Source organism: Amblyomma maculatum, chromosome 1 (assembly GCF_055883805.1).
Source record: "Amblyomma maculatum isolate TAMU_Amacu chromosome 1, ASM5588380v1, whole genome shotgun sequence".
Taxonomy (NCBI): Eukaryota; Metazoa; Arthropoda; class Arachnida; order Ixodida; family Ixodidae; genus Amblyomma; species Amblyomma maculatum.
In genome coordinates, this window is record NC_139344.1 from 97,746,371 (window position 1) to 97,772,058 (window position 25,688).

The 25,688-nt window shown below is 46.0% G+C and overlaps 1 protein-coding gene across 5 annotated transcripts in view; it reads left to right on the top strand.

Moving 5' to 3' along the window:
• Nucleotides 1-25,688, top strand: part of LOC146203273 (tyrosine-protein phosphatase non-receptor type 1-like) — a 144,191-nt gene that overhangs the window by 46,142 nt on the left and 72,361 nt on the right. The window contains exon 9 of one of the 5 annotated variants that reach the window (XM_084588649.1): nucleotides 25,545-25,686. The exons of the other annotated variants lie outside the window; for them this stretch is intronic. Coding sequence (XP_084444775.1) covers nucleotides 25,545-25,602 — 58 coding nt within the window. The 3' untranslated portion in view covers nucleotides 25,603-25,686. Of the gene's footprint in view, nucleotides 1-25,544; nucleotides 25,687-25,688 lie in introns of those variants that run through there. 5 annotated transcript variants of the gene reach the window in all.

Sequence of the window (25,688 nt, forward strand, 5' to 3'; positions counted from 1 at the left end):
TGGAGCAGCAATACTTGCAAAATGCCTTATAAGACGCCGGAAATAAGACGCCAGGCCGAGAAAACTGCGCAATTCTGTAATCCGTTGTGGACGAGCAAAGTTCAAGACCGCGATGATTTTTTCAGGGTCTGGACGAATGCCGTCATGGCTGACTACATGTCCCAATATTTTAATTTCCTTCTGTGCAAAGTGGCACTTCTTGGTGTTGAGCTGAAGGCCCGCTGAAGCGAGACACGTGAGGACCTCATTCAGGCGCGTGAGATGGTCGTTAAAAGTTGACGAAAAGATGACAATGTCATCCAAGTAACATAAACAGGTTCTCCATTTTAGGCCACGAAGCACAGTATCGATCATTCTTTCAAATGTCGCTGGTGCGTTACAAAGTCCGAAAGGCATAACATTAAATTCGTAAAGGCCATCGGGAGTTGAGAAAGCGGTTTTTTCTTTATCGTCCTCGTGCATAGGTATTTGCCAATAACCTGAGCGGAGGTCCAAAGTCGAGAAATATTCGGCGCCTTGGAGAGAGTCAAGGGCGTCATCAATTCTTGACATTGGGTATACATCTTTGCGGGTAATTTTGTTGAGTGCCCGGTAATCAACACAAAAGTGTACCGAGCCGTCCTTTTTTTTAACTAACACTACTGGGGAGGACCATGGGCTTGTCGAGGGACGAATAATATTGCGATGGAGCATGTCATTTACATTTTCTACTTTTCGTTCAGAGAGGGAAACCCGATAAGGCCGTCGGTGAACGATAGAGTTACCTTCAGTAATGATGCGATGGTGCGCAACACTAGTCCGTCCCAGTGGTGGAGAAGTTGCATCAAAAATGGCTTGGTGGTGTCGAAGCAATGTCAGCAGTTCTTGGCGTTGGTTCGGCGTGAGGTTAGGATTAAGAGTCTTTGTGAGAACAGAAAGAGAGACGTCTGGCGAAACACGGCGCTGAGGCAGAGGGGCGGTGAGCACCATCAAGGACGAAGGTTGAACATCCACAATGCAGGGGAGAGAAGTTCCTTTTGGGAGCACGAGCCATTGCAGAACCGCTGAGCCATTGCAGAACCTCACAAGGCTAGACGGGAAGGCGATACCGCGTGCAAGATGACGATGAGATGGTGCGATGAGTACGTCCCCGTCAGTGATGTGGTCAGAAACAACGGTAAGCAGTTTTTCGCTCTGAGGAGGCAAAACAGTATCAGCGGCGGCAACTAGGGAATGATGTCGTTCAGAAACTTCAGATGAAAAATCGCTGTCTGTCATATGGATAACACGGTCGCCACAAGAAATTAACGCCGAAGCGGTTGACAAAAAATTCCATCCTAAAATCATCAGATGCGCACATGGTGAGAGCACAGCAAACTGCACATGATGGTGGACGCCGTCAAAACAATTCGTACGGTGCACTTTGCTAAAGGGCGCAAAGGGACGTCATTGGCTCCACGGAGTTCAGGCCCATCATATGGTGTCGTCACTTTTCGCAAACGGTAGCACAAATCAGCGTGAATGACAGAAATTGCAGCTCCTGTATCAATCAATGCTTCGACCGGTAATCCTTCAGCGAAAACAGAAATCACATTATACGGGCGATCTGGAGGACTTTTGGTAAGTTCGCAGAGTGCAGTTTGACCTCCGGAAACTGCAGCGCTTAGTTTTCCGGATGGCAGACAGGGATAGTTGTTGCGGGTCGGAGAGGGGAAACAGCGGCGATATGGGTATAGGGACCGACGTCGGGATGCATGGGTTCCACGAGGCTCAGACGAGGATTCTGGAGGTGGGGATGACCTTCGAGGTGGGCTTGGAGTAAACCGGCGTTGATAATATGACGTTGGAGGGATGTCACTTTCAAAGGTATCGTAACCACGGCGCTCGTTCTGGAGGCGGCGACGACAGACGCGAGATATATGTCCTCTAATGCCACAGTAATAGCAAATTGGTCGGGAGGGGCGCCAAGGTGCGTAATAGGGTGGTGCAGGTTGAGCCGTCGTTATTGCATTGACGTGATTGTAGTTTGGTGCCGGTCGAGGTGGGGGAACTAAAGGAGGGGGGGATGCTGCGACGTGCGCGTAAGTCGGTACTGAGCGGGGTGCCGGAGGGCCAGATGTTATAGGTTCGGTGATTGTTGCCAGCTCTTCTTTGATGATGCTGCGGAGACCTGCGTCATTAGATGTTGCGGAAGAGTGTTCGCACCCGTGTCGACAGACAGGCTTGAGCGCCTGGAGCTCCTCGCGGATGATGGCTCGAATAAGTGCCCGCAGGTCGAGATCAGCATAGGTCGGGCCAGTAGCGTTGGCGGGCTGCAATCGGGAGGACTGCAGCTGGTCGATGCGTTGGCAGGTCGTAATAATGGAATCAATAGTTGAAGGATTCTGAGCAACTAGGATGTTATACGCCGTAGAATTGATTCCTTTCAAGACGTGGTGTACTCGTTCATGTTCCGCCATGGTGGGACTAATACGCCGGCAGAGTGCAAGTATGGCCTCTATGTAAGACGCATGTGACTCATCAGGACCTTGACGGCGTGAAGCGAGCTTGGTCTTCGCGATCTCAGTCCGAACTGCCGGGTCGGCGAAGTACTGTCTGAACTGCTGTTTGAAGGTGGTCCAGTTAGTTGTGTGGGGCTCGCGGTTGATGAACCAAGTCCTGGCGACCTCAATAAGGTAGAACGAGATGTTGAGAAATTTCAGAGCATCGTCCCACCGGTTGTAGGCACTGCAGCGTTTGTAGGTGTCAAGCCAGTCATCGACGTCTTCATCGCGACGACCAGCGAACAGCGGCGGGTCGCGCTGTCGTGTGGGCACAGTCGGAGGGGGTGGTGCGGCCGAGGTAGAGGGTCCGGCTTGTTCGTGGGTACTGTCGGTAGACATAGCGATGGTGGCAGTTGCCAAACGGCGACCGGAACGTAGCTCCAGCGAGAGGCAGGGCCCAAGGCAGCAAGGGGATCAAATTTCGCCTCCACCACTTGTAAAAGAAGGCTAGGTCGAGACGGCGAGGTCGTGACGGCAAGGACAGCCAAGCCTTGTCTAGCGCTTTAATCCGATCACGAACCCAGGCGCGCGCCGGAGCCGGCGCCGCGGGACGATGATGATTGTATGTACAAATGAAAGAAGATCATGGTATGTACAAATGAAAGAAGGTCCACAGAAGGCTCACAATATATAACGGTAAATTAGTAGCGTAATTATTTTGTTTTGCAATGCAAATTAATTTCACCCGGTGACAGAACTTTTACACACTTGACAGAATTTACAATAATCAGGGATTAATTTTCAGTAACGTTAAAGTGCAAGCTACGTATTACTCGCTGCGAAAACATCGTTATAAACTGCGCATGGGCACCGTCATGTTCCGGGAAGCAATTTTACAGGCTGAAAATTTCTTTGTCACTAATTATTTAGCAGTGACTAAATCTTATGCGAAGTAAAATATTAGGGTTGCTTCCAAAACAGATGGCGGATATAAAACTATTCCGAAAGAAATGGAGGTCATCTTATCATGCGACTATAAAAATGTATTTATTCCCAAACTAAACACTGATATTTAAGCCCGCATGAAGCTGTTTTACTCCCCTCGTCAGAAATGACCAGTTTTGTCGGAAGACAGCACTTGGACGGAAAAGGATTATAATGATTATAGTAGGCTACCAGTAAAGTACATTGATCTAAGTGTATTATGTAATATTTAGGGTAACAATTAGGTGCAGGGGATATGTTTCCCAAACATTCGAGCATTTCTCTAAAGCAAAATGTGCTCACTAAAACTTTTACGGATGCACAGAAGCCTTCAACAACAAAAGAAAGGAAAAGAAAAGAAATGCATATTGGCTCGAGTTTAACGCATGAAAGCGGATTCGGCTATGACGGATGATTGCAGAGGCATGGGGTGTCGTTTTTATTTTTTATTTTTTTTCATTATTAACACCACATTTACCACGTGGGATTGTCTATTGTGCAGTGAAATCCCACAGCAGAGGAGCGCCTTTCGAAACGGTGGTAATTGAATCCCCCGTTCTCGAAATCAGTAGTCGAGCGCCCTTACCATTGAGACACCGCGACAGAGGTTTAAAAGCAAAAAAAAAGAAAGTACTCGCACAACTCTATCGTGCATACACACGGCATAGCAGGCATAGAGGGGTCTGTTCAAACTTCATTCTGCTGTATGAGGCAGTCTGTGGTGGCATATGTTTTAGTAGCTGCGGTATTCCAAACAGAAACGGGAATATGCGATTTCTGAGCGTTTGCATTAACTTTTATTGACAGCAACAACCTGTTTTGCTTTGACACGGTAGTAACGACAGTACCACTTCGTTTGAGACATTGCATGTCAAAGGATCTCAAGCGCCGAAGACCGCGATGGATGATGTCCTTATCCAAGCATGACATGCTCGATACGGACGTGTATATATTTTTTTTAATGAAGCGTGGGGTTATAGACTGTTCATATTTAATTTGCAAGAGGCATATAGGTAAGCAAAATCTCACAGGAACCGCGAAACAAACAAAAACACTCCTGTACACGCCACATGCGCACGCGTAAATCACTGCGGGCTGGCACGCGACGCGAAAACGCATCCACACTGAGTAGGTTTCGCCGCTGAGCCGCAAGGTGGCGACTCTGCTCGATCTCGAGGCCAATAGCAGGGCGTGTTTCACGCATTTTTATTCCTTTGTTTTCCGCTTCGGTGGGCTCGCTCATGGTCACCAACTGGGATATAGGAATGGCCTGAATCGCGATCTTTCGAACGACACCAAGATTATGCCTGCGGATCGCGTATTTCTCGAACTGCGGGAAATCGAAATTCGGCGCGATTTAACCTCAGTTTAAAGGGCCACACGCGCAGATTCTCGTCTTTGGAACGCTGTAACACGCAAATTAGGCGATATTTTTCAACGAAACTTCGGAGATAGCTGCGGAAAGATCTCAGAATCGCGAAGATTGAAAATCCGATTTTCTGACCGATTTTCGGCTGCAAAGACCCGGGTCCCCCCTTAAGCGAAGATGAGACTTTTTCCCTCCTTTGCACTGCTGTACTTTGAAGTGCATCGTCCGATCTGGCAGCAGCTGGTAAAAACACGCGGTTTCGTCCGCGTTGAAAATGTCGTCTTCACAGTACGACTCGGCCACCTCGCGAAAACAATCATTTCGCCAGGAATCCGCGGTTTCTTTGTCAGCTGCCTTTTCCTCGCCTGACACTACCTGCCAAGTTATTCCGTTCTTTTGACGGAAACGGAAAAGCCAGCCCGCACTTGCTTCAAACTCAGTTATTTCAAGTGCATCGGCAAACTCGCGAGCCTTTTTTTGTAGCATTGGGCCAGACATAGGAACGTTTTGCAGTCTGGCGTCTTAAAACCATGTGAGGACAGCCTGGTCTACATCCTGAAAGTTTTCTAGACGCAGCCGTTTCCTCGTAGGAGCAAGTTTAGATTCCCAGTGAAGTTTTGTAACCTTGTCACGGTCCTTCAAAATGGTCGCAACAGTAGATGGGGCAATGCCACGCTGCCTGCAGAGGTCGATTTGTTTTTTTCCTCCGTCGATTTCTCGCAAAATGTCCACTTTTTCCTGCAGTGAAAACTGCTTTCACTTCTTCTTGGCGCCGTCGTTGGCTGCATTCATCATCGGATTTTTCGCAGTAAGGCCACCAACAAAAAACACCTGTTCGCGCGTACATGAACACGAACGTCCGACCAACTAACGTCACACAACACAAAGAGAAAAAGCCAGGCGACTAGGAGTTGGCACTAAATATGGTGATGATGATAGCTACTGCCCATGGGACGTACACACAGAAACGGCGATTTCCGTTTCACGCGAGAGTTGCAGCGCTGTTAATTTTAGCCGAATTCGTTATACTGATGTTCCTTGATAATAGCGGAAAAAATAAATATGTTCATTAATCTGAAATATGCGTTATACAGTGAAAGCTCGTTAATTCACAACTCGTTAATTCGAAATTTTGGATAATTCGAAATAGTCATCGTGGTCCGGTCCGCAGTGCATAGAAGTCTATGCGCGTAACAGCTCGTTAATTTACTCAAAAATTGGCGCCGCCACCCATAATTCGAACTGCGCGCCGCCAAGCGGCGCTGTTAAAAACCATCGTTGGAAGCTTTCACGGCAGAACGATAGATGGCACAACCATCGGGGCGCCGCTAGGGTGCTGGAACAAGTACTAAACAGTCTTTCCTGCCGCGACTCCTTCGAGGAACGACGTTTTAGTGTTATCGACCACGGTTTCGTGTTGCATTTCGTGAGCCCTCGTTTTGCACGCCGCTTGTTGTGAGCTTGTGTCCGCGAGATGTGTTCGCGTGGGAAATACTGTGCCAAGACGGTGAAGGAGAAAGTGGCTATTTTACGCGAGGTGGATGAACGGAAGGCCAGCAAAGTGGAAATCGCGAAAAAGCACGGGATTCCACCAAGCACGTTGTCGACGTACGTCCGAAATAGGAAGGCCATCGAGGATGCCTATGAAGCCGAAGATTTCGCCAGCAACAGAAAAAGGCTTCGGTTAGCTAAGTATCCGGAAATTGAGACCGCTGTGATCACGTGGGTGAAAGAAATGAGAAGAGCTGACATTCCACTGAGCGGCCCAATTATCGTGGCGAAGGCGGCCGATTTCGCCCTGCGCTTGAATGTGGAAGATTTTGTCGCCTCCGAAGGATGGTTTCACCACTTTAGAGACAGACATAATCTTGTCTTCCGGGTGTTGTCTGGAGAAGCCAAAGAAGTGGATGCAGAAACTTGTGCCACGTGGCGAAGCGGTGCTCTGCAGCAGTACTTAGAAAGCTACTCGGCACATGATATATTCAATGCTGATGAGACGGCTTTGTTTTATAAGCTCCAGCCCGACAGAACAGTAACATTTAGAGGGGACAGCTGCGCTGGCGGCAAGCGAAGCAAAGAGCGGATTACTGTTCTGGTCGCCGCTAATATGACCGGGACGGAGAAGGTCCCTCTTTTTGTTGTCGGCAAGGCACATAAGCCTAGATGTTTCAAGAACATTAGGACGCTGCCGACGGAATACTCCGCCAACAGCAAGGCGTGGATGACGGGCGAATTGTTTAAAAAATGGCTCTTGAAATTCGATCGGAGGATGGAGCTAGGGAAGCGTCAAGTTCTCCTCATTGTGGATAACTGCTCGGCACACAAAGTCGACGCCGAGCTGGAAGCCACAAGGCTCGTCTTTTTGCCCGCCAACAAGACTGCGGCCTTGCAGCCGATGGATCAGGGGGTGATCAGAAACATCAAATGTTTCTATAGGCGCCACATGATCGAGCGCATGACTTTGTGCACTGGAAACCAGAAGACCAGCACCATCACATTGCTCACAGCAATGCACATGTTGGTGCGTGCATGGGAGCAGGTCACGCCGTCCACAATTGCAAACTGCTTCTACCACTGTGGCTTTGCTGCCGGAAGTATGAAAGAAAGTGGCGACGATGGGAGTCCGGAGCCTCTGCCTGCGGCTGTGCGTGCTGTGCTGCAGGACGTCAGTTTTGATGATTACGTTGGAGTAGACAGCGATGCAGCAGTGTGCGGTGCCCTAAGTGATGAGGACATTGTCGCTGAAATTGTTGGGGAGCAGTCTGTCCCAGAAGAGGCAGAAGACGAGGACGACGAGGAGGAGCAAGAGCCCGTGCGTCCATCCGCGGCAGAAGTTATGGGAGCGCTGAATGTCGCGCGCCTTTTCTTCAGCTTTGAAGAGGGGGAAGAAGACTCCCTGCGTCGCATTCGCATGCTAGAAGACCGAGTGAGTACGGTAGCCCTCAGAGAGAAGCAGAAGATGATAAGACTTTTTTGCTAAATAAATGTTTTTCGTGCCCTCCGGGCATCAAACGCCTTCATTTTTGCTCACTTTCATTAGTTCGAATTTTGGTTAATTCGAACTGGCCTGGCGGCCCCGTGGAATTTGAATTAACGAGCTTTTACTGTATTGAAATTCGTAGTTCTGAAATATTTTTACCTTGAAAATATTGAAAATCAGTTGGGGATTTTAAGAATATTCGTTAATTTGAAAAATTTGCTAATCTGGTATTCGTAGTAACGAGATTTGACTGTATATTGTTCTAAAACATTCAATGATGACATGATCTTTTCCCCGTGAGGCAACGGCGAACACCTTTTGTTTGAAAGCCTGAACGCAGTGGAGGGCCTCCTTTCCATTGTCAAATCTGATGAAATGGCGTTCAGCATGCTCCAAATTGTGCTGTGGGGGCCGCATTGTAGGGATAAAGGGTGTAGGGTCGCTTGTAAACATCGTCGACTAAAATGGCTGCGTAATCTCTGCATTTGTAAATTCACACGGGGCTCTCCCCACGGTGGGTGGCAGTGGTTTTACCCAGGCCTCTCGGGCTTCAAGTTTGCTATATTCGGGGACAACTTTCTGTGACTGATGCGGCCAGTCACGCCATTTCGGATGCTGCAGTGTGCGTCACTGTCCTTTTAGTTTTATTTCGGTATGGCGACATGCCGTTCTAACGCCTACTCATATTTTTCTCTCCTGCATCCATGTGCCTCCCCCGCTTCTCGAGTATGCTGAACCGTTGCAGTTTGAGGATGCTTCAGTGCACGAGTCACAGTCCGTGCAGTGAAGTATCCCCCTAGCGCAAGGGGCTGTTTGTAACGAGGCGCCACTGCTACAGCGTCGCACAGAGAAAAGGGCCGTAGGGGGGCAGTGGCACTTATGATTTTGAAGCAATTCTTCGACATTCTTCGACATTCCCGAAGGTGTGCGCAAAACAGAGCACTTGAAAAAAATCGTGGGTGTTGTATAGCTTTCATCTCGAATGTAGACACAACAGTATTCCAGGTGTTCATTAATTATTGCTGTGATGCAAAATGATTTTTGGCTGTTCTTTAGGGCTATTGACTAATTTAAGCTTTTGGATAATTTGAACATCTTTCCTGAAGACCGAATTAACGAGAATTTGCTGTATTCGAAAAGAAAAGGACAGTGCAGCCGTCCGAGCTGTCATTCTCTTCTCTCAAGACATCTGCTGTTTTATCATTCGGTTTATACCGCTGCTACCCCTCCCCCCCGGTCCTCAAATGTTCACCTCTCAAAATTTTCTGTGGAGAACCCTGAATTCATGCTTGCGAGCCTTGGAAATTGCATGACCATTCAGGCATTCGGGTTGAAAATTGAAAAGCAGTGAGACGGTGGCATTTCGCTTGATTTTCGGCCTTTCAAGCTCGAGTCGCAAACCTCCGATCCAATGTGTGTGCTTCTTGGTGATACAGTTAAATCTCTTTACAAAATACACTGTTACAAGAGACACTCGGTTATAAGAGACACTTGAAAATGGTTTTGTTGGTTTTCCTATGTCTGCCATGTTAACAACATTGCATACAAGAGACATGGTTACAAGAGACACTTGGTTACTAAGGACAACTTTTTCAGGTCCCTGGAGTAAATTCTTCACCATTTATAAGAGACACAGCCCAGGTGTGCTCATGCAATGCATCTGGAACGTGCCAACTCGTACATGATGCACTTAAGATTCCCTTAGCTAAATTCTATTCCATATCAGTGTCCTTTTTGTTGTATATGTCAGGAACTGAGGAGTGCTTCCCCATGGTTGGAAAGTAAAAACGACCCCGCTGTTTCAGCCACTGGCATCGCATTACTGTCACCTACGAAGCAAATCAAAATTTATGAATGACATCCATTATTTTTAACTCCTCGCTGTTAAAATTTGATCACAAGATGAAAGCTCAGAATTCTAATGTCTTTCTCTTTGTGAATCATCAAAGGGCAGCAAGCATGTAAGCATCAGAGGGTGACGAGCATATAAGAGTGCTTCAAAGGTATTAGAGCAACAGGAAGGCTTGCAAAGTGAAGTGCTTTACCTCCAGAATTAGGAAGGAATACATTCTGTACTCACAAAAATACATACTGTTATGAATAATTTCTTCAAGCTTTCCTGAAATGTTTCCTGTTAATGCGTGTGAATGCATTTATATGCTGATGTGCAGTAAACTGATCAACCCAGTGCTTTTAGAATTTTTGGTTACGAGAGACCTTGCTTACAAGAGACATGTTTTTCGGGTCCCTTGAGTGTCTCTTGTAATGAGGTTTTACTGTATTCTGTTTTGATAATGGACCAGCATTGACTGCACACAAGGTTTAGTTCTTCGCTTGAAGTGTTTTGGCACAGTAATTTGGGGGGGGAAGGGTGGGGGGGGAAGAGGTGCAGATGGATCCCCTCCAAAAAGGCGGTGCAACCTCGTGGGAACCTAACAGCACAAATTATTTGTGGCGGAACTTATCCATGCTCTAATTAATGGGCTGCTTTTTAAGTAGATATCAATGAAGCATAGACGTACCAGTTTGTATGATTCAAATTGTCCAGTAATTTGACTTCGTCAAGTTTAACCTAACATAATTTCACTGTACTTGCAGTGGATGGCAGGGCAGCAAATGCATCACTGTTTTATGAGTGCGTGTGGCTTCTGGCTCTTTTGTGTACTCTCTTCTGAAGTTGCAACCTACTCAACCTGAACTTCTTAAATGTAAACAGAGCTGTAAAAAACAAAAAAAAATTAATCCACTTTCTGGAATCTCTTCTAAGGTTCTAACATTTCAAAACCGTGTGTATTGATATCAACAAAAAACTAATGTTCGTACTCCTTCACTAAGTTGAGTAAACAATAGGAGTGTGCTAGAAATTTTGAATATGAAAGAGTTGAATATGTTTCTAATTTGATTCATATTCAAAAAACTAATATTTATAAATTACCAAATATTAAAAAAATTCAAATTCAGTGCAATTTCCTCGCACTGCAAACCTCGCCGCAGTGCTTGACCACATGACTGGGATGTGGAGCATTCTCAAACCGCGACTGGGCCGTTTTGTGAAGAGGGCCAGTGTGCGAAAATTGAAGCACATGACGAAAATGGGAAAAAATATTCTCACTTCAGTTTCATCTCAAATCCAGACAACCATCATCATTTTCATCAGATAAAATTACTTTGATACAGTTTTCGGTAGTTTATTTCAGGCCTATTCGATAATTAAAGCTTTCAGCAAATTCTTAGATTTTTTTCTGCTTCCTGGAGACAGAATTAACAGAAGTTTACTGTATTTAGTGGCAATATGACAGTCCCACCTAATTTCTTACGTCTCCTTCCTGTACTAAAAAAAGGTATATGGAATCCTGTACAGTAAAAGCTCGTTAATTCAAATTCCACGGGGCCGCCAGGCCAGTTCGAATTAACCAAAATTCGAACTAATGAAAGTGAGCAAAAATGAAGGCGTTTGATGCCCGGAGGGCACGAAAAACATTTATTTAGCAAAAAAGTCTGTTATCATCTTCTGCTTCTCTCTGAGGGCTACCGTACTCACTCGGTCTTCTAGCATGCGAATGCGACGCAGGGAGTCTTCTTCCCCCTCTTCAAAGCTGAAGAAAAGGCGCGCGACATTCAGCGCTCCCATAACTTCTGCCGCGGATGGACGCACGGGCTCTTGCTCCTCCTCGTCGTCCTCGTCTTCTGCCTCTTCTGGGACAGACTGCTCCCCAACAATTTCAGCGACAATGTCCTCATCACTTAGGGCACCGCACACTGCTGCATCGCTGTCTACTCCGACGTAATCATCAAAACTGACGTCCTGCAGCACAGCACGCACAGCCGCAGGCAGAGGCTCCGGACTCCCATCGTCGCCACTTTCTTTCATACTTCCGGCAGCAAAGCCACAGTGGTGGAAGCAGTTTGCAATTGTGGACGGCGTGACCTGCTCCCATGCACGCACCAACATGTGCATTGCTGTGAGCAATGTGATGGTGCTGGTCTTCTGGTTTCCAGTGCACAAAGTCATGCGCTCGATCATGTGGCGCCTATAGAAACATTTGATGTTTCTGATCACCCCCTGATCCATCGGCTGCAAGGCCGCAGTCTTGTTGGCGGGCAAAAAGACGAGCCTTGTGGCTTCCAGCTCGGCGTCGACTTTGTGTGCCGAGCAGTTATCCACAATGAGGAGAACTTGACGCTTCCCTAGCTCCATCCTCCGATCGAATTTCAAGAGCCATTTTTTAAACAATTCGCCCGTCATCCACGCCTTGCTGTTGGCGGAGTATTCCGTCGGCAGCGTCCTAATGTTCTTGAAACATCTAGGCTTATGTGCCTTGCCGACAACAAAAAGAGGGACCTTCTCCGTCCCGGTCATATTAGCGGCGACCAGAACAGTAATCCGCTCTTTGCTTCGCTTGCCGCCAGCGCAGCTGTCCCTTCTAAATGTTACTGTTCTGTTGGGCTGGAGCTTATAAAACAAAGCCGTCTCATCAGCATTGAATATATCATGTGCCGAGTAGCTTTCTAAGTACTGCTGCAGAGCACCGCTTCGCCACGTGGCACAAGTTTCTGCATCCACTTCTTTGGCTTCTCCAGACAACACCCGGAAGACAAGATTATGTCTGTCTCTAAAGCGGTGAAACCATCCTTCGGAGGCGACAAAATCTTCCACATTCAAGCGCAGGGCGAAATCGGCCGCCTTCGCCATGATAATTGGGCCGCTCAGTGGAATGTCAGCGCTTCTCATTTCTTTCACCCACGTGATCACAGCGGTCTCAATTTCCGGATACTTGGCTAACCGAAGCCTTTTTCTGTTGCTGGCGAAATCTTCGGCTTCATAGGCATCCTCGATGGCCTTCCTATTTCGGACGTACGTCGACAACGTGCTTGGTGGAATCCCGTGCTTTTTCGCGATTTCCACTTTGCTGGCCTTCCGTTCATCCACCTCGCGTAAAATAGCCACTTTCTCCTTCACCGTCTTGGCACAGTATTTCTCACGCGAACACATCTCGCGGACACAAGCTCACAACAAGCGGCGTGCAAAACGAGGGCTCACGAAATGCAACACGAAACCGTGGTCGATAACACTAAAACGTCGTTCCTCGAAGGAGTCGCGGCAGGAAAGACTGTTTAGTACTTGTTCCAGCACCCTAGCGGCGCCTAAAGCCCCTCAATAAACTAAAAGTAGCGCCAACATGTGAAGTTTGCCGCCCGCCTCCTCTCCTGCGCTCTCCTTCGTCGTTCGACCCTCTCATTAGCCGAGCGCCGTCACGTGCGCGCGCGCGCGCTTTTTTTTTGCTGGGCGTGCAGCTTCCTCCTTTCCAGCGGGGCGGGCGGCGCGCGCGCGGCACATATCGCCGTGTGTTTTGCTGCCACGCGGACTGCTAATAAATCATTCCCGCTGGCTATTTAATTTTTTTTTCAAGCATGTTGCGCTCTTTGGCCGGCGGCTGATAGAAGCACGGTGGTGAAGGCGAGTTCAACCAACGCAGACGTCGCGTACAAATGGTGTCACGTACTGACAGTTGAAAACGGAACCGCTTCAGCGCAAAATATAAAAAAAAACTGCTACCACGCTTCTCAAGTTTCACGGTAGCTTACAATTCAGTCCAACCTGCAAAGAAACCACACAGACTGCAGCTTCCGCAGCCTAGTTAATTTTTTTTCAAGCATGTTGAGCACTTTTGTCAACGGCTGACGGACTCAAGGAGGTGAAGGCGAGTTAAATGACGCCAAAATCGTGTACGTATGGTGACACACCGTGGCAGCTGAACACGGCACCGTCTCAACGCCAAATATAAAAAAAAAAATAACTGCTACCTCCCTCCCCATGTTTACCGGTAGCTCACAAGTCAATCAAAGCTGCAAATACTCCACACAGACTACAGCTTCCGCCGCCTATAGTTAATTTGATCTGCTGCTGAAGTTGAAAATACATGGAAGACAGCTGCTGCCACACTTCTCAAGTTTACCGGCAGCTCGCAATCCAGTCAACGCTTTAAAGAAACCATACACAGACTGTTCCAAAATTGTTCCTGTCCGCCGCCTAGTTACAAATTTTATAAAGCATGCCGCTGAGTGGCCAAATGTGACGAACTACGGACACACGGAGATGACGGCGAGTTGAACCAACGCCGAAATCGCGTATATGTGGTGTATGACACTCACAGCTGAAACTATTCTGGCGGGAAATCCCTGTCAACATTCGGTAATTATGTTTCAGCAGTGAGTAATATTTTAACCTGAACACATTGCGACAAAATGCAAGGCTCTGGTGAGACCCGGCGCACGGCCGCCTCGATCGGCGCGCGCGCGGCGCTGATCGAGACGGCTGTGAAGGGCGCCTGCTCCGGAGAGTGCGCGCTAGTCGCGCACCCCGTAGGTGGAGCCACAGTCTAAATGCGAGAGGAGGAGCTGCGCCGCCGGAGGAGGAGAGAGGAGATGGCGCTACTTTTAGTTTATTGAGGGGCTTTAGCGGCGCCCCGATGGTTGTGCCATCTATCGTTCTGCCGTGAAAGCTTCCAACGATGGTTTTTAACAGCGCCGCTTGGCGGCGCGCAGTTCGAATTATGGGTGGCGGCGCCAATTTTTGAGTGAATTAACGAGCTGTTACGCGCATAGACTTCTATGCACTGCGGACCGGACCACGATGACTATTTCGAATTATCCAAAATTTCGAATTAACGAGTTGTGAATTAACGAGCTTTCACTGTATAAGATTTGTACTGGATTTTTCAGTAGGGTATACACTTCTGTGCAGTTCTAGTTTAATTTTGTTTGCAAATACCATGGAAATTTTGAAATAAACTAGACATAGTGTTTGCTATTTTTAATTTTTCTTTTTTTTTTTTTACTGATTACATATTCGATATTCTGATGCATTTTTTTTTTTCTGATTAAATTCCTGTTAGAAAATTTCAACATTCGTACACGCTTGGTAAACAGGCACAAAGCGAATCCAACATTGTTTAGCATGCATATGGTGACATTAAAGGCTTGTTTTTAGGGACAAAATTTAATTATCTCTATAATGCACCGGTACCTATGTGTTTGGGCACCCATATTTTAATTCTCTTTGCAACAGTATAAAGACTATGTATATGGGCAGCTTGATGTTTGTTCAAGTCATGTGAAGTGAGCTTGTTGAAATGACTTAGAGGCGAGTGTGTTCTGTTATGAAGGTTTACTGTGTGACATTTGCAGGATTGACTCTGGAAATGAGTATTGTTTGTTGAAAGTCACACCAAATAGGCCTTCGTGGCTGGGATAACGAATGATAAGAAGCAAGGTCATGTTGCTTCTTTGTCCTGAAGCACAGTTGTTGCCTTTGCAGAGGTACTGATGAGCTGATTGGTCGGTTATCCTTACTTACGTTACGCCTTATTGACACTTAACTTATAGAGAGTCTAGTTTGGCGTTATTGTTTAATTGGGATTTCAAGGATTTCAGATTCGAATGCCCATTGAATTGTTAGAGGAAGCCATTTTAGACATTTGAGTCTAGTGCATGCACCACACCTTTCAGTAATTTTTTGAGGTTTCTTTCCAAGGTAATAAGCCATGAAATGGTGAGAAACAAATGTGTTAATTCTGGAGACACTTGTGGCTAAGACTGCATGTGACAGCACGACCTCCACCCTATGTTTTGCTAGTTTTTGGGTGTGTCACATTGTGAAGATTTTATTTTTGCAGTTGGTTTTTATGTCTGCTCTAGATCACTTGTGCGGTCTTCAGTGTTGCGAAGTCACCACTTAGCAAGTGTAGTTCATTGCCGTACATATGCACTTAAGTGCATGCATGTAGTGTCCATCACCCTTGTGTACAGCGCTCGTGCGGCACACTACCCTTACAAACAAGCCGACCCTTTCGCAGCTGCTAGCTTCCAAAGCAAAAATTGCATGCAAGTAAAGCAGCGTAGACCTGCAAATCAGATAACACAATAACTTCATCTGAAAAACATGTGCTGTTCTCTAATACCAGCTTTTATTGCCTGATGCACGAACGTGTGTGCGTGCACGCTGAGGCAGACAGACAGACAGAGAGAGAGAGAGAAGCATGATGTGCCCATTGTGTCATATGGGCAATGGGTATGCTCATAGAAATGGCCACAAGTTGAGAACCATGTTGACATTGGCTCCATTTTTGCAGGGACAGGAAAAGTGACTCTTGGCCTCTGTGTAACATATTTTATGGGAGCAAAGTTAATAACACATGTCGGGCTAGTTGATTCATCACAAAGGCAGAACAGCGCAAGCTAGACAAGAACAAGAAAGGGAAGATGATACATGTACAGCGCTGTAGCTGTCTCGTCTTCCCTTTCTCCTCCTTGTCTAGCTTGCGCTGCTCTGCCTTCGGAGGCAAAGCAAAAAATGACTGTGTGATGTGCAGTGTCAACCCACATTAAAAACCCCAGGTGGTCTAAATAATATGGGACCTTCTACAATGTGCCCCTCATAGTCCATGTGTCGCTGTGGGACATTAAGCCTCACAGTTTGAAATTTCTTCCTTAGCTAGCCTGTAGTTGTGGAGTTCTAATGCTAGCATATATGCCTTAAGTGTTGAGGCTATCTCCAGTAATTCTGATCCTTTCCATGCCACGGCATGCCATCCATGTCATACCATAGGAATGCACGTTGCCACACTATACTGTACTGTACCAGAGTGTGATATAGTTGCTACATCGAATGACTTTCTTACACATGAAAGCACTGTAGACTACTTACCAAATTTGGGACAGAATGTGCTTGTCTTTTCAATCTGTGCTGTCTGCAGGTGTATGAGGCTGCCAGCACGAGGCGTAATGATTTATTGTGTGCCATCCACTCTGCCATATAAATGGGCAGAGATGGAAGTTAACAGCTTGGCTCTGTGTATGCAGTTTCAACATAAGAATTAAGGCTGAAGGCCGATCTGTTTGTTGAATCAGCTTAGCTACTCATTGTTTACTCATGTGAATGTAAAAGCATAAATTGCAAATGTAATTGGATTGACGTGAGTGTCCCAACAATATTGGGTATATATGTTGGATTGCACAGGTTGAAGTAGAGGTCTCATGTTACCGGATGATTCAGTACCTGTCAGCTTCTTGGAACACAAGTTCAGAGAGAGGTGTTTTCTTGAGTAAATTTGTAGTCCTATCTTGAGCACGCTATTAAAAAAAAAATGTTGTGAATCATTGTAGGGATGCCTTCTGTGCTTGTATGTAGATCATTCTACATAGTAGTTGGCATCTAATTGCTGAAGGGCCTTGTTTGCTTAGAGCTTCAGTATGTATCTGTTAATGGTGTGAATAGCAAGTAAATATCTTAAAAGTAGTAGCAATATAGTTTTCTGTATTTTACATTTATTCTTTTGAACAAGAGAATAATTTGATTTGATATTATTCTGCAGTATATTGAAACAATCTTGCACTGTGTAAGTCTTGTGTAGATTATTTTATTTCTCTCATTTGGCAGTATTGGGTCTCAATTAGTGTCGGGAATTGTGTCAGTTGTTTCGTGTGTGCATACAGGGCTCAAAAAGTGAAATTGAAGCATCTAATTTTAGGCAGCGATATATTTTGAGAATAGTGTATCTTGCAATAGAGCATAGAGCTTGCTGTGCATGACTCTACTGCTTTTATTTGAGAAAGATGTTAGTCAAGTGCAGTATAGTAGCTTTGAACAAATCGTCATCTGTATCCATTTGTGCCAAGTCGTTATTTATTTGCGCTAGTCTTTTTATTTATGATGACTCACCAACTAGCCCAGCTTTCTGCTTTGTGCCAAGTGTTTTCGTTATACCATGTTTTTATATTTATTTCAAGATACTGCAGACCAGAAATGGCTCAAACAAGACAGGCATATCTTAAGGACCCCTTTCCAGTGTTAGCATTTTTTATGTCAAAGAAAGTTGGTGCTCTTGCTGGTCCATGTCGCCATTGATGTCAGTGTTCAGTTTTGACACCGGTAACTATTTGAGCACAGCTTCCTAACTGTAGTGGGATGTATGAGACAAGGTAATAATATGTTTTGTGGACGAATTTGGATAATCGCAGCGTGTAGCCTCAGGTGCATTTAGTGTTGTGGGATGGTGTTCTGGGGAATCTTGCAAGGCTTACAAAGTGTTTCGCAGAGAAGTGAGAGTGTAGGTGCACCGCCTGCATGCATTATCCAGTGCTATTTCAGTGCATGCAGACACAGTTTATGTTGAGGACCAAGTACTCGCTTTATTACTTTTTTTTTATCTGTTTACACGGGCAGTTGCTGCTTTGTTCTGTAACATGTAGGTGCTAATTTTACGGGGCGGGAGAGCGGTTGTGCCATTTGCACCATTTTAGAGTTCACGCACCATGCTTCAATAAAAGCATTAAATTGGCTGGAATTGTGCATAGGCCAGGCAAGCCTTATATCTTTTAGGGTATGCTATGACTTTTTCTTGGAAAAGGGAAGGGGGTGAGAATATCCAAAATTTTTAATAGTCCACAAATAGTGCTTGCTGTTCAGTTTGATTTGCACTGCACTTTCACTATTTTAACTATTGATTGCTGCAAAATGTCTTGTTCATTTGAACTCTTGGCCAGCTGTCGTGGCATCTTCAAGGAGCACTTGCTCATTGCAGCATCTTGTAATTGTGATGTCAGTTCACTTTTTTTTGGAATGCCTTCCACTACGCTAAATAGCGGACGTGTGGTAACGTTAAGCCTTCAATAAGAAGCAGTTCTTGTGCATTGAGGGCCATTGAGAGCCGTGCAGCTGGCTTGGTTGCAAGCTGCATGCTCATGGGTCAGATTGCGAGATGCGGTACCACACACGCTTGTCATTGTGTGGTTTGAGTGGCAGGGAAAAAGGCAAAAAAGCTTTAGTATTTTGACTGCATGCAATCGCTGTTACATAAAAGGCATTCACGAAAGTGCGTCTTGGGTGGATACTGGGCTAGGCGATGCTGCCGCATTTGGGAACTTGCTATAGTCACTTGGAAACTGAACTGGCTCAAGCCTGCACAATGTCAAGGAAAGAAAGGAATGACAGGAGCAAGAGCTTAGAAGCCCCAATCTGCTCAACTACTCTCGTTCGTACAGTGTGACACATGGTGCATCTTGTGATGTAATTTCGTTTTCGTGTCTTTGGCTTGGTGGGCAGCATATGGGCCCATCCAGTGCTTGTAGTGCGGCGAAACTGGTGCGCAAAGGTTAAGCAGTTTGTTAACATTGAGATCAGCACTCCAGAGACATGTTTCCAAAGATGTCGTAAGGAGCGTGTAACCAGCCTCGTCTTATGCTCTTCTCTTTGGGTTCTGTCTTCCGGGTGGTTTTAAGATAGCATATAAACGATGGCCTGGCTCGTGTTGTAGTCAAAGAGAGGCACCTCTGTGTTTCAGGCTCCTTATGGCATATAGCCAGCAGTATAGTGCACCACTGGCATGCTGTTCCACCAATACAGCGGCGGCAAGGGGCATGCTATGTATGTGTGCGAGTTACAAAGCACTTTTCACTTTACTCACGAGCCAAAAAGATTTTATCAGAAAAAGAAAAAGAGCCAAGGGCGAGCAGCACAGAGCTCATGGCTCTTTTTTTTTTTTTTGTTCTGAAAATTCGTTTTGGCTCGTGTCTCTGTCGTGTTTCCTAGCTCTCTTTCGCTCGGTTACACTGACAGCGGTACCAATGGCGACACAACTCAACTGCCAACGAGTGCATAAGAGCTGAGGTCTAAAATTTCAAGATACTTAGGACTGCCTATGTGTACAAAGGTGAAAGTTCGCTCGCGCAGGGACACCCGATTTGAAAATATGCACTGCACTAGGTCAAGTAGTGTAGTGAGGTGATTAGGGCATACAGTTGGAGGCACATAAGTCGATTTGTGTTCCTATCGCTTGACTAGCGGATGCATGCCAATAGGCAGTAAAAGGGTATGACACCACCCAGAATGCTGTACGAACAATGGTTGCGTTACAATTTTACTATGAAAAAAGACAAACCCAGCGCCACATGGAGGTCCATTAGTGATGCCTCAAGAGCGAATGGCGTGCCAGAGGTGAGATGGTAAGGGGGAAGAGCGCTGGCACTAGAACACATATTGTGCACGCCATTGACCGACTCGCCGCTGTGGTGGCTCAATGCCTGGCGTCTCAGTTGCCTATGACACCTGATGACGGCCATTATGGCAACTGTGATGCAAGCGAGGGACTTGAACCCTTGACCTCATGCACAGCATCACAGTGGGGATGTGAGCAAGCAACTCGGACCGGCCTTCTCTGGGTCTCAACCCCTAGACGTTACCCGGGGTTCAAACCCCAGACCTCAGTTTAGGGCTAGAACCCTTGACCATGCTTTGGGACTCGAACCCTCTGCCATATTACTCTCTCTAAAATTATTGACACCAATATTACGACACACAGACTTCACACAACTTTCCGGTACCACTTCATGCAGACAACTTCTATGACAGGTTGTGAGGACAAGAATTTGTCTCATGAGTCGTACAAGGCTTTCACCTTGTGTAGTTCAGACGGGATTGGCCCCCTTCCCAGCCACCTCTTTCACGAGTAATACACAAAGTTGTAGCTTATTGTGTGTCATTAAAATTTTGACCTCAGTATTTTTAGACACATAAGCTCAGGTTAATTAACGTTTACATATTACATATTTGCATTTCACATTCTCCAAAATGATCTATTACTGCTCCACAACTGCTCCATTGCTGTTCCAGTGCACATCTTTTTCTGCTCTCAGAGATGCTCCAAAACTTATTCTGCTGCCCCACCCTTGCTCTGTGCTATATATACACTGCTATGCTATAAGGGCATCACTGTTTGTCATATTGTTGTGCGTAATGTTTATGATCGAGTAATTTAACCTTAATTCATTCTTTGCTATGGTGAAAAATGACAGTTTTTTGTAGGCTTCTGTACCTTTTTGCAAAAACTGTTAGTTTAAAATTTTTTTGTAATATTCGTGTAAGCAAGCTAAATAAAAGGGCATATAAGCTTGAACAACAAAGGATGTGCTGCAACACAGTATTTTAATTGCCAGAATCAAGTTTTGGAAAGAATTGAACAAAACCTGAAAAAGTAGTAATTGAAAAGAAAAATATGGTAAACGTTTTTCTGAAGTGTATAAATGTTTAGCCTTTTATCAGCAGCTATCTGCATGATTTTCCAGGCTGGTTTTAGTTGCCAGAACTGAATTCTGACAGTAGAGACAGCGTTCGGAGTCGCTGCTGCTCGGGTTGTCGAAAAAATTAGCTACAGACAGAGCGATTTGAACATCTTCGAGTAGGCCATCCTCATTTTCGACTTTAGGACGCTACTGCATTTTTGGAGTGCGCTGAAAAAAATGGCTCCTCAAGAGTAAAAGAAACACTACTATATTGAAAACGTAACTTGTCTGATTGCAAGCCAGATTGTGTGGTGTTTCTGTAAGCAATGAGGAAGGCTCGAAAATGACGCCCAAGGTCATTGCGAGGTCATTGTTAGCGGGCTAACAGTGTACTGCGTCTCTGGGACTTGTGAGAGAAAGAAAGTACAGAGTGCAAAATGCTTCTCTAGTGTGATTGAACTGCATGCTTTGGGCCGTTGTGGGCTATGCGGGCGACATCTAGCAATAACTGCCTTGTTCTTGGCTCGCTATGAGTTAGCATGCGCGGCTAAATATACAGCACTGCCAGTCTTTTCCAGACTCATTAGCCACTGCAACTTCGCCGCCTGCTATCGTCATCAGTGCGCTGTCTGCACTAGCCGCAACTACACAAAAGAGAAAGATAAAATGAAGCCAGCGGCGTGCTCTTCGTTTCTAACTTTTGGTTTCTCAGCAGGCATAGGGTGCTTCAGTGTGCACGCCCTCTCCTTAGCACTCAAGCAGGCAGTGCGGACAGTGTTTTGACGTTGAAAGTAGGTGGCGAGCGAGCGCGGAAAAGACAGGCAGTGTTGTCAGTTTGGCTGCCGCATACTTACTCGTGGTGGGCCTCAAACCAGGCAGCCATTGTTAGATGTAGCGTGCATAGCCTGAAGTGGCCGGAAGCACAGAGTTAGATCATTTTAGAGGAGCGTTTTGCCCTCTGTACACTGATAATGAAAGTTGAGTTCTCCAATTACGTGCCAGATGGTGCAGCATGTCCAGCAACGTGGAAGGTTCGGAAATCTGCTTGTGAAGTCATCTAATGGTGCTCACTGGGTGCAGTAAGGAAATGGTTAACACCCATTTCGTTATTTCATTGTAGGAGTGCTGTTTGATTGACATGTAGTGTATGTGCGCGGCCCTCAACATTAGGCAGCCCTCTAATTTTGCTGTCTGTGACCCTTTGTGTGTTGCGTGCATTGTTGAAGATGACAGAAACTGGAAATTAGTGCTTTCACAAGTGTAGTATTGATGTTGAAAGCAAGAATGTGGTTAAAATGTTTGTTTCTAACTTCTGTTCGTGTAGAAGTTAGAAACAAACTGGAAGCTAAAAGCCAATCAGAAGCTGCCCATTTGTTGTGCAAATTCTGTGCAGAAACTGAAGTTCATTGTTAAAAGTAAACTTTTTTATGTTTGGTACTTTGGTGTGGCTATCATTATTGGCAGAAAGATGCAATATACTTTATAAAGGTTATAAATTTATTCATCTTGGCAGTTGTCAGCTTTGTGTACTTTCTTCGACTGTATTACGTATTTTTGTTTTTGTGAAAAATTGCAAAACCTGTCGATTTGTAAAGGCACTACCCTCTTGGCAGCTGTAAGTTGTCGTATTGTTCTTATTCTGAAGCATCATGTTTTGGCATGTTGTGGCATGTTGTTCCTTATTGCAATAAGATTTAAAGGCTTTTAATGTTGCAGAAATTCACAGATGGGGCAGTAATATTTGGATAGTGTCTCAAACTTTGTCTGCTTTATGATACGTAATCTGGTCATAGTTTGTCCATACGTGATAAAAAGGGTTAAAAGGACAGTCTGCTGACTTTTTCAGCAATTTTTTTCTTGCTTCATTGGAAACCTCCATCTCAATATTAACAGTACTTGGCTGTGGAGCTGAGAAACACGGCAGAACCATTTAAAAGTTACTTTTCAGTATGGTAGTCTCATTTTCTCACTGGTAGTCCGCATCTGCAAACACTGACTTCGTGAACACGACATACAATTAGTATGGTAACTCGATGCAGCTCCATGAATACAGCAACTGCCACACTGCCTAAAGGAGTATAGACACTAATTTTTGAAGCGTCGGAAGGAATACGATTGCTTTCCTGGTTGTACAGAGATGCTCCCCAAGCAGTCCCAACCTTGCACGTTGCTGCGGAGCTATTTTAATTTGATTTTAAACACAAGCCAGGCAAGTACTCTGTTTTTCAAAACCCATCGGCAGCGACATCTCTGTGACGAAAAAGGGTACATAGGTAAAGACGTCATCAAACAACTGTGACGTAGAGTCGGCAAAGCAGAGAGCAGTGACGACATATGGCCGGACTCGAACAGCGACGGTGCCGCAGCCAGTACCGGCCGGGCCCTGAGAAAGTACTACGCTTCTTCTCGCTTTACTCGATGGCTTCTTCGTTGGGACATGTTACAATTACCTCACCGGTGTACGTATGGAGACTGCCTGCTATACTCGGGCCCCAACATCATGCCTGCACAAGTGCAGGGCTTTCGGCACTGATGCCTCTCGATGGCGTGCCGGGAACGAAATGCGCCTCTCCCCGCCTACCGGCCTACCCTAAACGTCGTTAGCCCTAGCTGGTTTCACATCGAAGCGCCAGCAAAGAGCGCATCGGAGCGGGCTAAAGCTGTAATAAAAGCCGGACTTTAGCGCTGCTTTACTGGCAAGTCCATCTTGTAAAATACTTTCTTGCTTTGCATGACGCCTTCAGCAGCGGAGCTAGCAGACGTCAGGTGCGTCGCACCGGGCAGCAGCTGTATAAAAAAAAGTTCGCTTTTATCACTGTACAATTACTTCTACCAGGACCTCAGTATTGGCCGAACAATCCTCGCAATTAAGTCATGCCTGATAGGCCTTAGTACAAATAGTTATTTAAGCGAATGAATAGCGATCCGCGATCGTTAGATTACCGATAGCGGATGCTACGAGGCCACTATGACTTAGGAGCCGATAGCAGTGGCCACGCCTTTACTATGGCCTCCGAGATTACCCCCCCCCCCCCCCTGCGGAGGTGATCTCGGAGGCCATGCCTTTACGCACCCAGATTGCCTTGACTGCGCCAGATGGCGCCACATGCTTGAACGGAGGAACGCAGGCCCGCCGCATCGGAACCAATCAGCGTGTGAGTACGGGAGCCATCGGGAGAGCTTACAGGTTACGATGGCTGATCGCGTCATTGCTAAAACATTTATTTAGAATGCCAGCTTGGCTCACATCGCTGGCCAACCTGACTGATAAAGCAGCATCTTCATGGTAATCAGTTTCTTTGTTCAACATTCCTACCATTTGACGTTTCCTGCGCCGCTGTGCGTCAAGCCACCAAGCTCTCGTGGCTGCTGCTGATTCCTGCTTCATCGCTTGAGTCGCAGGCGAGCGGGTCGGGATCAAAGTGCCCGGCAATGCCAGTAATGTCCGCGCTATCGTGCGAAACAACATTGCAGTACTAATTATGCTACGCTGAAGCGCTGCTCGACGACAATATTTTCTTGCACGTGCGACCACAAGCAGACGAAAAACGCGACCCGAATGAGTCATCAGAGTTTGTGTTTACGCGATCACCAACCTTGCCAGTAGGGGGCGCTCGAGTGGCGTTCTCGTTAGAGTTACTGGAAAAATTTCAGAGTACCGCATTTGTTTTCCCCGCGCTGCCTGCTCACCTACTGGCTGATGAGCGTCACGTGACTTCGCGTTGCCATATCCCTTCTAAGCGCGTGTGCGGAATACGTGTCTTGCGGGGTAGTTCCTCTTTTTCCGATTGTTTTTCGCATTGTACATGTGAGAAATTCTGCTGTGCCTCTGTTGTGGCACCAGGCCTGAGTCTGGAAATGCGTTTTCTCTGTGCCTGAACGAAAAGAGTGATCTGCATCAGTGGTCGGTGTGGCTTCACAGAACCGACCAGGAAAAATTCGTGCCATCAAGGAACACCTTCTTGTGCGAAATGCGCTAGTTCATTGGTTTGAAATTTTGTTCGTTTAGCTGCGAAAGAAGCTCACGAAATATTCAACATGAGCATGGTTTGCCTAATGGCAACATGTGTTGTTTACCTTCCAACGCCTTGTGCTGCACGTGCGCCGCAATATGCAGAGTCCATTTTTCTTGCGGAATTTTGCAAAAGCTACCCTCCCATTAAGTTAAATATCCAGCCAGCCAGCATCAGATACATATATATTAAGTTCTGTGAAATCACACACACTGCTTGTGCATGCATGAGTATGGGCGCGTGTTCATGTGCGGATCGATGACTGCCTGCAGCTCTTACTTTATAAATGTACATAAAACTTTATGCACAGATTATTAGTTATCTATTTCTTGTTGTACCAACCAACCAAGGTGCTGGAAATTTCCGAAGCTCTCCACTGCGGTGTCTCATAGTATGAGCCGCTTCGGGAAACTAAACCAACCAACCATAGTTGTGGTGTGTTCGCAGCTGGAAACTTTTGGCAAATGTGTGCCAACCAGAGATGCCATCAATGTGCGATGTCATTTAATGTTTGACGGCAGTTAATGAGCGACGTTCTAGCAAATTAGCGACAGAAGACGTATGGCGGTGAAAAAACATAAAGCGGTACCATTATACAATGAAAAGTCCAATATTCACAACTGCGCGGTGATAGCAATGATATAGTAGGACATTTTTTTTTTTCTTTTTTTTTCCAGGGTGAAAATTGGCGCTATCAGCGCGGTAGTTTTACTTCACTTAATGACGGCTTACTGACTTAATGACCTAATAAAGTTCACGAAAAACAATATGCTTCAACAGAGCCTGCTTGGCGTTTTTGGCGCAGCGACAGCGATACTAAA